The sequence below is a fragment of the Pavona decussata genome, unplaced genomic scaffold, assembly GCF_977016875.1.
Source record: "Pavona decussata unplaced genomic scaffold, jaPavDecu1.1 SCAFFOLD_234, whole genome shotgun sequence".
NCBI classification, from domain to species: domain Eukaryota; kingdom Metazoa; phylum Cnidaria; class Anthozoa; order Scleractinia; family Agariciidae; genus Pavona; species Pavona decussata.
In genome coordinates, this window is record NW_028145639.1 from 772,205 (window position 1) to 788,538 (window position 16,334).

The 16,334-nt window shown below is 40.4% G+C and overlaps 1 protein-coding gene across 1 annotated transcript; it reads left to right on the top strand.

Moving 5' to 3' along the window:
* Nucleotides 1–6: 6 nt before the first annotated feature.
* On the top strand, nt 7–16,019 carry LOC146457993 (actin-related protein 8-like). The gene is made up of 13 exons (XM_085091076.1): nt 7–178; nt 422–706; nt 3,011–3,118; nt 5,238–5,411; nt 5,741–5,851; nt 6,455–6,570; nt 7,245–7,305; nt 10,025–10,117; nt 10,511–10,615; nt 10,797–10,907; nt 11,451–11,637; nt 12,419–12,582; nt 15,104–16,019. The coding sequence occupies exons 1-13, from the start codon at nt 128–130 to the stop codon at nt 15,257–15,259; spliced, it is 1,722 nt and encodes a 573-aa protein (XP_084947202.1). The 5' UTR covers nt 7–127; the 3' UTR covers nt 15,260–16,019.
* Nucleotides 16,020–16,334: the final 315 nt, after the last annotated feature.

The window sequence follows — 16,334 nt, forward strand, 5'->3', positions numbered from 1 at the left end:
CCTCAAAACTGTGCAAAATATAGCGGGCTCATTTTGTATGAAACAAAATGGCGGCAATGGCGGCCAGTCGACGCTTCTTTTGAGATTTGTATAGAAACTGGTGTAGAGGTTGTATTGGAGCGTAGAAATGCCTCGTGGAGTTAAAGTTGAACGTCCTCTCCCTGCTGAGTCAGTTGAGGTTGGGATTTTACTTTTTTATACTCTTCACATATGAATGGAAACCATAAAAACTTGTAAACCCCCCTTTAAAATATAATCTCTGTGAAACCGGCCTAAAACTGAATGCTATCTGCAACATATCTGTAGCAATGCTTTAACCTTTACCAAGTCTGATTTACATGGAACAGTTAAACTTTCCTGTTTACAGTGCTTTTTTTAAACTAAAATTATGCGACTAAATTTTTGGTGAAATTGTAATCAGCCTCTACAGGCCTCCACTGTGGTGATTCTTCATCCTGGTTCAACATCCCTGTGGCTGGGCCGTGCCACAGATCACCTACCTCAGAGCATTCCTCATGTCGTTGCATGGAGGAAACCACCAGAATGCTCCATGGATTTGCCTGATCAAAGCTTGCTGGTCAGGGACGGGATTGACCATCCTGACAGTGAAACACAGCGAGAGCTTGCCCTCAGTGTGATTGAACAAGCCATTTGGTCAAGGAAGAGTTCATCAGGATCAAGAAAACATCAAACTACAGTTTCACAGGTTAATACTCATACAGTAGAACCCCACTTACGTGCACTCCCAAGAGAAACAAAAAATAGGTTGAGTTAGTGGCAGTCTGCAGAGCATAGCTTGTGCAGGTGACGTTTTATACCTCAGTGTAGCACCCTGCACACATCAGTTCATATGGGTAACTTCAAAGATCATACTGCACACAGTGTATACCAGTAAAATGCCTTTGCAAGTACAAGATCTCATTGAGTTCTGCCATACTCTGCAGACTGGAGTTAGTGTGGATTAAAGTTAGCAGCCGGTTGGTGTTGGATTCATTATTCCCTGGTAATAATCAAAATATTATGATTCTGTCATTCTTTCATAGTCATGAGTCACTTTTTGCAATAAGTTTTTTTTGTAAGAACCTTTTGATGAGAATGGGTTATTCCAGAAAAAATCTACACCTCCCCGACGAATGGGATTCTGGAAATTCTCACCGGAGGGGGGGTCAAAGACTCTGGAAATCCAGGCGGGAGGGGGGGTTGAACTTAAGAAAGTCTTCTGCACGAGTCATTTTCACTGATAGTTCACGCGATTCGAACGTTTAGTTTGGTGACACTTCAGGGCTCTCAGACCCTGAAAATAATAGAAATATTTTGTTCACATATTTCTCACCTAAAATAAATGATAATCTAAGTTCCTTCGCAGGTCCTTTTATAGCAGAAAACGCGAACAACAAGAGAATAAGAACGAGCCATCGCAACATTGTTGCAACGAAGAGTTTGAAACCCCTGACACATTTCTACTCGTACCAGACCCAGCGCGCCACCGTTGTGTAATTTCACGTCCGCCATTGCATTCTTAGCGTGCGTCAAGCGGAAGAATTTTTTACTTGTGCAAGCAAGGATGCAGAGCTATTAGCTGAAGAAGATAATTCCAAAGAATTTTGGTCCAAACATTCCCTCTTCGTCGAAAATACTCGAGAGGAACTTGTAGCCATCTGTACCTCGAAAAAACTTTTGGAAACATAAGTTATTGCAAAAGCAACAGAAGGAGAAAGTTCTTGGACGGGTTCCTGCAACATATACAGTGGTAACCTCTCTGAAGTCCCATCGTCCGTAGCACAGTTGAACAAGCAGCCAGTGCGTTTTCTGCGTGCCGTTTTAAGATTCCATGGGTGTTGTCCATTGGGCACAAAGGATGAACTCGTTCGCTTTCTCGCATTGTTGCTCCTTTCTTTTTTTAGTTCCACGCGATAGAGTTTTTAATATTAGCATAAGCTTTAGAAATTGAAAAAGAACATCTTCTAGACGTGATTGTGCGTATTTTATATTAAAAATTAATTAAATTGAAGCCTAATATTTTTTTTCCGGAAATCCAGGCAGGAGGGGGGGTCTTTTGTTTTGGAAATCCAGACAGGAGGGGGGGTCTTGTAATTCAGGAAATCCAGATGAGAGGGGGGTTAAAAAACGACCCCTTCCGTCGGGGGGGTGTGGATTTTTTCTGGGATAACCCAATGGTTTGGAATTTTAGTCATAATTTTAAGATTATATTGATGGCAGAAGGCTGGCTGAGCACTGATGATCTTTATACATACATCACATTATAATAAATATCAAAGATTTCAACATGTCAGTCAGCTATGTTCTGACATTTTAAGGTTTACCAAACTAGTCTTTTTAAATAGAGGTAGAGTTACGTGGCTAATTTGAGCCAAGGGAAAGAAAAATTAGTTTGAGTTAGGAACGAGTTCAAGTTAGCTGATTGTAAATAACTAAAAGAATAGGGCCTCACACAACTGTAAATAGTTAGCAGGGGGTTCAAGTTAGCGGGGTCCTACTGTTTTACATTGTATCTTGTTAATACACAGGCAAACCAAACTCATGTTACCAGAAAGCAAGGAATATGTGTGAAGCCGGAACAAGAAATAGTTGATTTACATGTACTCTCTGTAATATAAGTATTTTCTAGCAAGAAGTATTTTTTTGATATTTCTGAGTTTGAATGCGACCACTCTTGATATCTCGGGAGTAAAAGTATAAGCTGAAAAGCTACTTTGAAATTATTAAACATTCTACCCCCAAATTGAAGAAAATGTTCTTGTGGTATAATAGATATTATGTATGTAAATATTATAATGAACATTACGTATAATAAATATTCATTTATTGAATACAGAGAAATGCTCTGTATGGAAACACCTTTACATTCAGGTGTCTGCTTGAAAAAAGGTTGGACTGATGACTGTGTATGGTCTGGAAAAAGCCCATTGATGAAAGGTGTTCATTTGTGGAGATTGTCTGTAATACTCTTGAGGTATTGTTGTATAGAATCATTTGTTTAACTTAACAGGTGGCAGCTTTCAATGCTAAAGTAGAAGCTGAACTCCATGTTGATGATGAGTCATCCATTAAGTGGACAGACACCAGTACAGAAGCCCCCATCATTGTTGGGGAACCTGTAAGTTTTAGCAATACCAGTGTTTTCTTTACGTGCTACTATGTATATATATTTGAAAGACAACTGTCTCGGGGTTAGTAACTTTTAAGGTTACTTATAGGGAAGGAAGGTCGAATTTTTCTCAAATAAATTTTTTTAGATAATTGTTGAAACAAGAAAGGGATGCAAAGTTTCGTGAAAACAGCCGTTAGAAATCTTAAAAAGAACTAAGCTATCTGAAAAACAAAGTTTTGTGGGAAAAGCGGTGAGCGCGTGAAGGTGTCATAATCCAATTTATGCGGGACTGTGTTGAGATATTACGCAGCAAAATTTACCCGCGATCTCAAATTACCGGCAAATTTGCATATTTTTGTGTTCATCGCATGGTCACGGCATTGTATGTAAAATTTTACTGTGAAACAGCATTCCATTTTGGATTCAAGCATTGCGTAAAAGGTTGTTATGAAGAATTTAGCGAAACTAGAAAAGTCGCCTTGGGTGACAGTTAAGAAAAAACCAGGCCCAAAGAAGGTCGAAAAATCATTTGAAGAAGCCAAAAAACTTCAGCTGGCGGAGAGCGACAAGGGTTCTTGATACAACCAGTCAGATTTTCTATAACTGCCTCGGCAGCAGAGAAATTCGAGGACGAGAAATTGGATAGTGGAGAGTCGAACATCGAAGATGCCGGCGACAATCCAGCCACTTTTGCCGTTGTTGACCGGCTGAAAATAAGCAGCGAACCTCAGCGTGCAGCCTCGTGTACTGATAGCGGTGAGAAGTGCGTGTCTCGTGTCAACTCCGCTGGGGCTGCCAGTTTCATGTTCTGCGTCTATCTGCCGTTTTCTTCTTTGTTTTGGTTTCGCCAGTGGCTTTCTCGCGCCAGACTTAACTTTTCCCATAAAGAAATCGCTTTACAATATTACAGTAACACTAAATGCTTACAGAACTCTCCAGGGAATGCTTCTTTTTTTGTTTGGTTGGCCGGCGGCGTGAGAGCGTTGACAAGTATTTTAATGAGGTGCGAAAACTCAGGAAATGTTTCAAGGCCGAAAACACGGCTTTTGTTTTTGCGCGAATTCCCCATCTTCAAATGAATTAATAGGGTATGTAGATTTGCCAGATTTCAACGAAATTTGGCCAAAATAGTCATCAGATATTAATGCACCAAAGTGTGTCAGGCTTTTACGAAATTCAAAATATTTTTCCCGTGATGTGTTAACATCTGACGGGACTACAAAAATTTTTCATTGTCCATCTTTAGGATGGGTTTTCTCACAAACCAATAGGAATAAAGAAAAAGCCTGACACACTTTGTTAGCCTATTATCTCCTGATTGATATTGTGTAGTCTGTTTGGTTGTGCACCTTTACGTGAGAGTGGGTAATTCAGTTAAGTACACGTCGCTAGTATTGAGTTTGCAGGCCTCTGAGCGCTTATGTATCCAACAAAATAAAAAAAACATTGATATTTTCGGAAACTTCAATTTATCAGCTTTACAGTGATATATAGTTTTCCGTGGTTTTATCGAAAGCAGTGCGCGTATGCTAGATTTCCCTGAAGGCACTCGCGAAACATGGCAGTAATCTTAAACGGTTTATAGATGCTATGCTAATTTATCCCCATATACTGGAGGATTTTCAATAACATCTAATGAGCTATTTTGAATTGTAAACTTTAAGGTTACTTTTTCTTGCCACAGACTGTTTATCTAACCATAGAATATTGAGCAGCACTTGGGGAATTTGTAACTTTTGTAGAGAAACTTTATTTTTTTAAAAAGTCAAAGTTGTATTTGTTAAATGGCAAGAAATAATGATTAAAAATCAGCATGAAAATTCACTCCAGTCAAACTATAGCATTGCTCATTGTGTTTGATGTAGAAAGAACACATTCCTAATACAGATTGGAGTTAATATTGTGTGGGACAATCAACAAACGAATAGATGTTGGGATGCATATCTGGCATTCCCTGCAGATTTTGCAGGGGCAGATGACATCATCACCAACTTAGTAAAGGAGAAAGCCTTGATCAAGATGATGAATGCACTGCCTAATCGTTGTTTATTGATAGTCTTAAAATCATTGTGCATATTTGTGTTACTAATACTGATACTTGTACTAATACATTTTACTCATGTAGGCTCTGTACATACACTCAGATGAACCATACACACTTCACTGGCCAATGAAAGGAGGACGTCTGAATCTACACGGTGGACCAGGGGGTTCACTCACTGCCGTCTGTGCTGATCTGGAGACAATATGGGCTTATGCTATCCAGACACACCTTACCATCCCACTTCGTGATCTTGGGGTAGGTATTACTGCTGCTATGCTTTTTCATTTACAGCTACTGGATAATAAAAATACCAGTACTCACATTAAAAAAAAAATCACATGCACAACACACAAACTGTTTTGTGCAATTTGGTGTCTTTTCACTTTTCCTTTAGACTTGTGTAGTCTCATTTTCTCCCTGAAATTATCTGACATTGTCAATTACATTTTAACGAGTGTCTATTGTTCATTGTTCAGTAAAATACTAATATGACTCACATTTCTTCATACATGCAAACCAAGCAAACAGTATACTGAAAATCTTTATAGTTGTAGTTATTAAATTTTGTTGTTTTGTTGTCATAGTATTACAGAGCTCTCCTAGTGGTTCCTGACTCCTTTGAAAAGAATCACATTAAAGAGGTCATGAATATCTTACTTTGCAAACTGGGATTCTCTTCTGTCATCATTCACCAGGTTAGAAAAAAATGAACTAATTACAGTTCAGTTCCATTGTGTGCAAGTAGCTGCACAAACATGTGTAGGGATAAGGCATTTTCCCTCATTGTAACTGATTGTTTTTTGTAGCCACGATGTTGCTACTAAGATAAGATGTTTTCCAGAACAGCTCTGTGCATGCCTATTTTGAGGGAAACTGATGTCAAGTTTGCTATAATATTTACAATGTACAATATATCTTTATAAAAATTTTGCTGCAATACCCAAATTTACAGTGTGTATGTTAACATTTTCTAAAGGTTTACACATCCTAAGATATTTCTGCAAACAAAAAAATGTCCGCATTTAAGCAGATGTCAGTTCTGAAATGTTAGTTTTGACAATCATATGTATGACTATGACAAATGTTTGGTTTTATAAACAGTGACAACTCTGTTGATAAACCAAACATTTGTTTCTACTCCCCCACCAACACAGCACCACAGTTTCTATAGAAACTAACCCCCTTTTCCATAATGCACCACCGACTATTATTCTACTATTACCTAAAATGCCCATATACTGTTGGTACAAAAATTATTGTTCTCCAGAGAGCAATTTAATCCTTTACTTAATTTATAGGAGTCAGTGTCTTCTGTGTTTGGTTGTGGTTTAAGTGCTGCTTGTGTTGTTGATGTTGGAGATGAGAAGACAAGCATCTGCTGTGTTGAAGATGGCCTTGTCATTCCTAGTTCAAGGTAAATGTGTATTTAACAATTATTCCACGAGCGCGCGTTGGATATGAGATGATAGATAGCCAACGAGGCGCGTAGCGCCGAGTTGGCTATAATCATCCCATATCCAACAAGCGCAAGTGGAATAATTGTTTTATTAAAAACAATCAAGAAATATTGCTAGATCTAACTGATTTCGCTGTGAGAGAAGAACCAGCAGACAATTTAATGGCCGCCATTTCTTGGCTATGGTATAATTGCTCATATACCATGGCCGCTCAGCCAATCAAATCCCTTGAATTGCATTATACAATGATCCAGTTTTTAATAAAGTCTGTAATGGGAGAATTGACTGTGTTTAGTCAGTGACAAAATCAGTTTACATTATTCATATTTTTATGCACAATTGACAAATATATAAATTAGTAGGCAATAGTCCATGGCTCTGTTGTTCAAAAGTCCGATTTGAAACTATTCCTGGGTTAATGTTAACCTTGATTTGAGTTAATAACTAATCAATAAAGTTTATTCCAAAAGATTTTTGTCTCCGTTTTGAACTAGTAATCGGAAGGTCTTAGGTTCAACTCCTGTTGGGAGACTGAACTCGGATTTTCTCATCTCAAGTATGCCTGTGTAACTTACTGAAAAATACATTTATCATGATTTTATAATATTATTGTAATTTACTTTATTATCAGGTTGTGGCTTCAGTATGGAGGCCGAGACATAACAAGGGCATTCTATTGGCTGTTGAGAAGGGTATGTTAATAAACAGACTGATCAAAACTGCTAGAAATAGTGTAGCTTTTTATTGTTAGTTTGGGCTGAATCTGAGAGCTCTGTGTATAACTTAGCCAGCGACCTTGAACTTGTTATCTTAGTAAGTGAAATCTTGGCAGAGGACAGAAAATATTGAGTTTGCTGGCCAGCTGGTATGGTCTATCCATAATCCATGGTGCCAAATCAAGTTGTATATGAGTTTGTTAATTGAGTTCATGTGCATACATGTACAAGTAGGTTGAAGGGAGGAATAATAGATTGGCTTAGGATAGCATACCACCTTTGTTTAGGAAAATAAAGAGAAGAGCAAGAAAAGGAAAGTGGGATTTTTAATTTATCTTTTAACATGTGCTGTTTCCAAATTAGGCAATTTATTGCATTATATTCCTCTGTAGGGAGCCAGTTACCTTGCTGCAAATGATTGTAATGTCAGGCAGAGAAAATAAGGCCTCCTCCCACTTATGTTAAAATTTTAAGGGCCCATTAAAGTATCTCGTTGCTAAGCTACACGGTTGCTACCCAAGTGCAATTTCACTTCCGGTCAGCCAGAATTTTTTCAGGCGCTTTTTTCGGCGCCGGCCCGGCCCGCATTTACTTCGTTGGAACAAACACAAGAAAAACTTTTCGTTTATATTTTTATTGATTAATTTTCTGCTTTACGGTTACAACATGTGAGTCGTGCCTTTATTTTTGAAACTTGAGTGTTTTGCTTGAAAATGTCATCCACGCACTGACGTAGACAGAAAGCCGCAGCGATGGCTGCATGTCGATGGGGCAATCTCGAAAAGGTGACAGTACAAGATTTCCAAAGTCAGGTTGGGAATCGAAATCTCAAAGATGCAGAGACACAAACTGAAATTAGTATTGCGCTATCATCACCTGCAAACTTCAAAGAAAACTCTGTGTCCGCGGCCTTTTTGACCGCTCCTAAACTCCCTGACGTCTCTTGCGATAAAACTGTGCGACCATGTAAACCTGATGAGTCCTTGAACTGCCCTTCCGAACCTGAGAAACTCTACTGTTTAGATATAACACAAATAAACGAAGCTATCAAGGCCACTAAATTGTAACCACTCTTCCAAGACAGCATGGAGCAGCAGACGGTGAGCAAGGAGGCTTGTAAATTATCCTTGAAAGCAGCTCTAGCTCAAGAATTTCATTCTTACATCAAAAATGCTAACCACTCAATAGAAAACCTGACTGATAATGGTGAGCTCGAAACTTGTGATGGACAACTTCTCCTTACAACGTCAACCACGCTTGAGAACGTAGTTAACAGTAATTTAAGTAATCTACAGCACCATGACTGTGAAAAAGAAACTGAATTCGAATTTTGCTCGGTAAAACAAAACACAGTTGAAGAGTTCGAGTTCGAGTGTAGTCGATGTGGGAAAAAAGTCAACTTGAAGAGTAGCATTCCTGTCATTAAAGCCACAACTCGTCCAAGATCTGCAATACGTAATCTCGTTGCTCTTTCATTCCTTATCAATGGGCAATATTTCAAAGATTACCACAAAATTCTCGGGACTCTCGGTCTGGATCACATCATTTCCACCCAGTGGATCCATATTATTGAAGGATTGCACTGTTCGTAAAAAGGATCGCGGACTGGAGCGTGCAAGAAGCAAGAACTGAAGCAGTTCGACGTGGAGATAAGTCATCATTGCACATCCGGTTCGATGGCTTTTATCTGACTCGCGGCCACTATTTGAATAACAGCTCAGCTACCGTCCACGATGCGAAGACTGGCAAAATTATTGCGTACTCACACCAAACAAAGCGCTGCCAAGGTGCTAACTGGTAAGGGACAAGCGGTGGAGCAGCCTGGCCAACAATGCTTAGGCACCAGGCCGCTGAAAATTAGCTCACCACTTCCGGTGCCGCGAATAAAGAACTTTTCTTCTCGAGAGATAATTGCAGTTGCTGGATTTTAAAACAATTTGAAAGAACATCATATTTCCTCGGAATTCAAGCATGGGTTTTGCGACAAAATGAAAAACAAAAAAAAAATGCGCAAAAGAGTGGTCAAAGAAGCACAATTTCCATTCTCATTTTTTTAATTTTCATTGTAAACCAAAACGCATGCTTAAATTTCTTAAAAACAGCTTTTGAATTGTTATTGTACAGAAAATGCGGTAAAAATGTTTAAGCCGTTTAGTTAAAATGCATTTTTCTGTTTCTGGTCACATGACATTGGGCGTGGTCCGATGACGTCATGAACTGGACCATATTTGCCCCTTATGGGTATTGCCCAAATTTGGTCCAATTGAAACATACACGTGCAGAGTTATAGCAAATTGATTTTTCCCTAGCAATGGCATCAAAAGATACTTTAATGGGCCCTTAACATGAAAACATGTCAATACTGCATTGTTCTAAAAAATATCCATACTGATTCCACAGAGGGTTTTTTTTATTTGAACTCTCCTACTCCTTTGGGAATTCCAGTTTAGCTTTCTGATTTCCTGTATTTTTTCTTTTAATTGACCCACCCCCCTCACCCCCTCACCCTTTCCCCTCATCCCTCCCCCTCCCTTCCTTCACCCTGGAATGTCAAATTTACTTCCCTTGGTGTGGGTATGGGTCTTTGTTTAAGAATACATTCGAATTAAGAGAAACTGATGTGATCCTTTAGCATCTGAATAGGTAGTGCACAATAACTGACTCATTTTACATCAGCCACTGTTCTCTTATGAAGGTTGGTTTTCCCTACAAGGAGTGTGATGCCTGCAACAGGCTTGATGTTTTGCTCCTGCATGAATTAAAAGAAACATTCTGTCATCTCAGTCAGGTAATAGAATCATTTCACATTTATATTATATGTATATTACTGGATTTTATTAATCCTTTAGGTCATAAACTTAATACAGAACTAGGCTTTTTGCATGATTCCCAGTGTGTATGCCAACATAGAACTGATTTGTTTCAGGGTTTAAGGTCAAAATTGCATATGCTTTGTCACTTCCCGCATGAAGCCCTTTGATTAATTAACCCCATTACTGCGTAAGCACCCAATATCCTCATTCTAGACTAGTTGGCAGTAGGAGCATTTACACTCAGAGTGCATATGAAAGACAACAGAATGAAGTGGATTCCTGCTATTGAAACCTCAGCCAGGCTCCTGATTTTAGCCACAAACTGGTGAAATTGTTAAAAGCTGACATTGTAATTTTTGTTGAGCCAGGACATTGTTGGTGGCCAAGTTCATGAGTTTCAAGTTCATCGTCCTTTTGAAACTCCACGGTCATATCAGTTGAAGATTGGAGATGAAGCAATTGAGGCACCTATGGTAAATATGACATTCTTCTGTGGTGCAATTTAGTGGATTTGAATTTGAATGCCATATTTGAAGAGAAAAATGTAGGAAAGTTATAATAAGGTCAGAAAGGGATAGCAATTCAATGTTTGACTTATTTTTAAATACTCAAAGGTGCTTAGACTCAAACAGGATTCTGTGTCTTTATCACCAGGGAATGTTCTTCCCTCAACTGTTTGGTATTGTGGGTGAAAAGTTGGTGTACACAAAAGAACATCAGTATGATGACCCAGAAGATCTGTATGATGACAAATATCTCCTTGAGGTTAGAATGCATTCACACCTTGCTGTGCACTTAGAGTCAATTTCTGTCTTGTTGACCTTGTGGCAAAATTTCAGAAAAATACAATCACTGGACTCTAAGATAACGTTCATTATCTTTTACACTTATGCTTCAGTAAATGCCTGCCTCTCTGACAGAATTAAGGATTTCATTTACAGGCTTCAGAGCTAGAAAAACCTTGTACAGCCGACTTAATGAACATCATTACAGTGAAGTGCTACTTAATAGCTTTCATTTGAATACCATCCACAGCGTTCAAAGTTAGAACAGCCTTGTGCAGCATAACAAACATAACCACAGGAAAGTACTGCTGTGAATGCCCAGTAGCTTTCATTTGAATGATCACGCTTTAGGATTTCATCCACAGACTCAAAAGGTAGAACCATCCTGTACAGCATAATAAACAGCACCACAGGAAAGTACTTCACTCCGAGAGTCCTCAAACAGGAGGTAAAGCAGTGCTTCCAGTTACGTTGGTACTAGTATGCTTTGTTTAATTACTGTCCTGTGCCTCATAATCCCCAGTCACAGAGAACCCAGGATCAGTCCAGCAAGTCTGCAAGTTCCAAGTCTGGACCAAATGCTGAGTCTGTCCCAGACCCCGATCAGGATATGACGGCCGCCATGAAGACTGGGGCCAAACAGATGAAGCTTGTTTCTGATAAGAGCCTGGGTCTAGATCAAGCTATTCTGCATAGTATCAACTGTTGTCGTAAGTAGATTAGCTAGTTCAAAGATATGATCGTCGGGAGTTAAATGAGTAATGCCTGGGGCTGAGGGTCAGGCTCAGTTTGTTTGTCTTGTCCTCCTTGTTGTTGTTGTCAAAAATAGTTGGGCCTGAATTTGGGTTAACATCCCAAGCCTGGAAAAGTTGAAGCTCCAGAATGAGAGCATTGAAAGTTAAAACTCCATTTGTAGTGTATTTCATCGCTGAATGTAGGAATTTTCGTTTGAATTTCTTTGGCGGGAGTGCTGATGAAATGGTCTTCAGTCCCAATATGGCAGCTTGATTTGTTCTTGTGTTACAAAGCTGCAGATAGTTTGCTGAAGTTAAGGTGAAGTCGCTTTCAGGAGAAATGTAGTCATAATGTCTTGCCACAAGAAGTGCTAGGACTTCAAGGCCAAGTATTAGTACTCGAAAATTGAGCACGCATGCGCACCTCCATGACGCTTTCATGCAGTCAGACCATGGGTTATAGCCAAACTGCATTTCGCACAGGATGATAAAAATCGTCTCCAGCTTTTCTGCTATAAACTGCGCTTTTTTATCAAATTGTTGAATAATAAATCAATTATCTTGCTCAATCTTGCGGAATATCCCTTGAATTTAGTCAACTCGGCCTATGGCCTCGTCGGCTAAGAATCAGGCGATATTCCGCGCGATTTCGCAAGATAATTGTAAAATTTACACTGTAACATGTATTTAATGAGGTCATTAGAATAAATGAAATCCTTTACCTTGATATCATTCACCGTGATCTTATTTTTTGTAGTGACTGAGGAAACCAAACGTAAAATGTACAGCTCTGTTTTGTTGATTGGAGGTGGTTTCATGTTCAACGGTGCAGCCGCCACGTTACAATCGCGCTTACAGGCCAAGCTGCCGGCATCTCACCGCAAGCTTGTCGATCAGGTTGAAGTGATCGCTAGGCCCAAGGTGCGTGTTTTAATGAATTATTTGCAACTTAGTTCAATATAAAGTAATAATAATAATAATAATAATAATAATAATAATAATAATAATAATTAAAATTTGTATAGCGCAAATCCCATGTAGCGTTACAGGAACAAAAATTAATTGGGCTTCTTCAGTTAGCCTGTATTTAGCGCAGAGCACTAATTGGGGACACTATCCAAATCGAAGTGGAATTCAGAATTGTTGGTTTTATAGGAGAGCGGAAAACCGTAGAACTCGGAGAAAAACCTCTCGAAGCAAGGACAAGAACCAACAACAAACCCAACCCGCATATGACGCCGAGTCTGAGAATCGAACCTGGGCCACATTCTTGGCCCAACGAAGCCATAGCCTCACACGTGGTCGTTTTAAGGAGGTAATACGATTCCGCTAAAAACGCCTACGTGGGAGGCTAAAGAAGCAATTGCTGAACTCTAGTTGACTTGACATAAGCATCTAGTAGTACTGGTTTAGCACAGGATTCCCAGCATGAAGTGATTGGGAGTATTGCTAGTCCCTTCCAGATGGGATGCTAGTCCATCACAGGATTCCCAGCATGAAGTGATTGGGAGTATTGCTAGTCCCTCCCAGATGGAATGCTAATCCATCACAGGATTCCCAGCATGAAGTGATTGGGAGTATTGCCAGTCCCTCCCAGATGGGATGCTAGTCCATCACAGGATACCCAGCATGAAGTGATTGGGAGTACTACCAGTCCCTTCCAGATAGGATGCTAATCCATCACAGGATACCCAGCATGAAGTGATTGGGAGTATTGCCAGTCCCTCCCAGATGGGATGTTGATCCATCACAGGATACCCAGCATGAAGTGATTGATAGTATTGCCAGTCCCTCCCAGATGGGATGCTAGTCCATCACAGGATACCCAGCATGAAGTGATTGGGAGTATTGCCAGTCCCTTCCAGATGGGATGCTAGGCCATCACAGGATACCCACCATGAAGTCATTGGGAGTATTGCCAGCTTCTCCTAGATGTGATGCTAGTCTATCACAGGATACCCAGCATGAAGTGATTGGGAATATTGCCAGTCCCTCCCAGATGGGATGCTAGTCTATCACAGGATACCCAGCATAAAGTGATTGGGAATATTGCCAGTCCCTCCCAGATGGGATGCTAGTCTATCACAGGATACCCAGCATAAAGTGATTGGGAGTATTGCCAGTCCCTCCCAGATGGAATGCTAGTCTATCACAGGATACCCAGCATGAAGTGATTGGGAATATTGCCAGTCCCTCCCAGATGGGATGCTAGTCTATCACAGGATACCCAGCATAAAGTGATTGGGAATATTGCCAGTCCCTCCCAGATGGGATGCTAGTCTATCACAGGATACCCAGCATAAAGTGATTGGGAATATTGCCAGTCCCTCCCAGATGGAACGCTAGTCTATCACAGGATACCCAGCATGAAGTGATTGGGAGTATTGCCAGTCCCTCCTAGATGGAATGCTAGTCTATCACAGGATACCCAGCATGAAGTGATTGGGAATATTGCCAGTCCCTCGCAGATGGGATGCTAGTCTATCACTGGATACCTAGCATGAAGTGATTTGGGAGTATTGCCAGTCCCTCCCAGATGGGATGCTAATCCATCACAGGATTCCCAGCATGAAGTGATTGGGAGTACTACCAGTCCCTTCCAGATGGGATGCTAATCCATCACAGGATACCCAGCATGAAGTGATTGGGAGTATTGCTAGTCCCTCCCAGATGGGATGCTAATCCATCACAGGATACCCAGCATGAAGTGATTGAGAGTATTGCCAGTCCCTCCCAGATGGGATGCTAGTCTATCACAGGATACCCAGCATGAAGTGATTGAGAGTATTGCCAGTCCCTCCCAGATGGGATGCTAGTCTATCACAGGATACCCAGCATGAAGTGATTGGGAGTATTGCCAGTCCCTCCCAGATGGGATGCTAATCCATCACAGGATACCCAGCATGAAGTGATTGGGAGTATTGCTAGTCCCTCCCAGATGGGATGCTAGTCCATCACAGGATACCCAGCATGAAGTGATTGGGAGTATTGCTAGTCCCTCCCAGATGGGATGCTAATCCATCACAGGATTCCCAGCATGAAGTGAGAAGAAGTATTACAAGTATCCCCCCTGGCATGGGATGCCAGTCCGTTATAGGGCTACCCTTAACTTTTGTTAAGGTTGTGCGAAAAAAAAAAAACTCTGTTTCCACAGTTTTCTGACACTTTTCGAAGCAAAAACATACAGAGAAACCCGGTGTCTATGTCCGGTGTGTATGTCCTGTTAAAGCTGGAGACTGCATGGCTTGTAATCTCTAGCTTCAACAGGATATACAGGAATTTGTCATAAACTTTTTTAAAATTGCATGTAATTTGTTACATGTATGTGTTAATTTTTAACGCATGTAGGTTTTTTTTGTTTGTTTTTTAGTGTCGTGAGTGCGTCAATTCATTCTTTTCATTCTTTGGAAATTAAAAAAATGTCTTCTTTTCCCCATGACAGGAGATGGATCCTCGGACGATTTGTTGGAAAGGTGGTGCTGTACTCAGTATTCTGGACTCCGCTCAAGAACTGTGGATCAGCCAGCGAGAGTGGATCACCATTGGTGTCAGGGTGCTCAGAGAGAGGTCGCCATTTATATGGACGATATGCACCTAGTACAAGGTTGACCACCCTTAAGGACGACACAAGGGTTCATAAGAGGGAAATATACCGCCCCTTATGGGGCGAACGTGTATCACTATTGGAGCAGGGTGCTCAGAGAGAGATCGCCATTTATATAGACGATATGCATATAGGATTGACTGCCCTTAGGGGCCCAACAAAGGTACGTTATAGGGTAAAGCTACCACTGTTTAGGGGCGAAAGTGGATCAGTATTGGAGCAGGGTGCTCAGAAAGAGGTCACTTTATGCACCTGTAAGGTTGACTGTCCATTTAGGGTGAAACGAGTATTTGCGTTCGACGTAGAAAGAACGCACTCCTAACACAGATGGAAGTCGAGATTGCATGGGACAGCCAACGTTGATTGCCATGAATGAATGGATCTTAGGAAGCGTCTCTGGCATCCCCTGCAGATTTTGTAGGGGTGGATGACATCATTACCAAAGGAGAGAGAGAGAGCTTAGAATCGAGATCATCGAACACACTCCCTAATCATTGATTATTACTAGTCTTACAACAGTAAAACAACCGCGCTTAGGGGCGAATTTGGATCATCTTATGCACCTGGTGACTGTAAGGTTGACTTAAACTTTCAATTTTGTTGCGTGCGTGCAAACACGAATGTAAATTTTGCAGACACTTCGGCTCTGTTCAAAGAACTGGGTCGATCAAAGAAAAAACAGCTTTGCAAAGAAAAAGACAGAAGTTATAACATTTTGGCTCAAATTATCAATTAAACAGTGGTTAAAAATCAACATTTGCAAACAAAGTTTGTTTTGCCATAGAGTTTACTTAGGTCTTGTATTTAAAATCCCTTTGAAGTCCGAGATTAAGTTTAATAATGTTTGAGCCGAATTTGAGTTGTGTCTTGGAAATCGAAGAAATCAAAACCCGCTTCTCCTTCTCGCTTTTTAGCCGAAGATGTTTAGCTATATTTCAATGGCTTTTGTTTTCCTCTGCATTTTTTTGTTTACGGGACTTTGCTCAGGCGAAGAAATCGACGCATGAATCTCTCCTCCCTCACCCGTCTCTTGCTCATGTCTATTTAATGCGTTTGCCACAAATGAGTA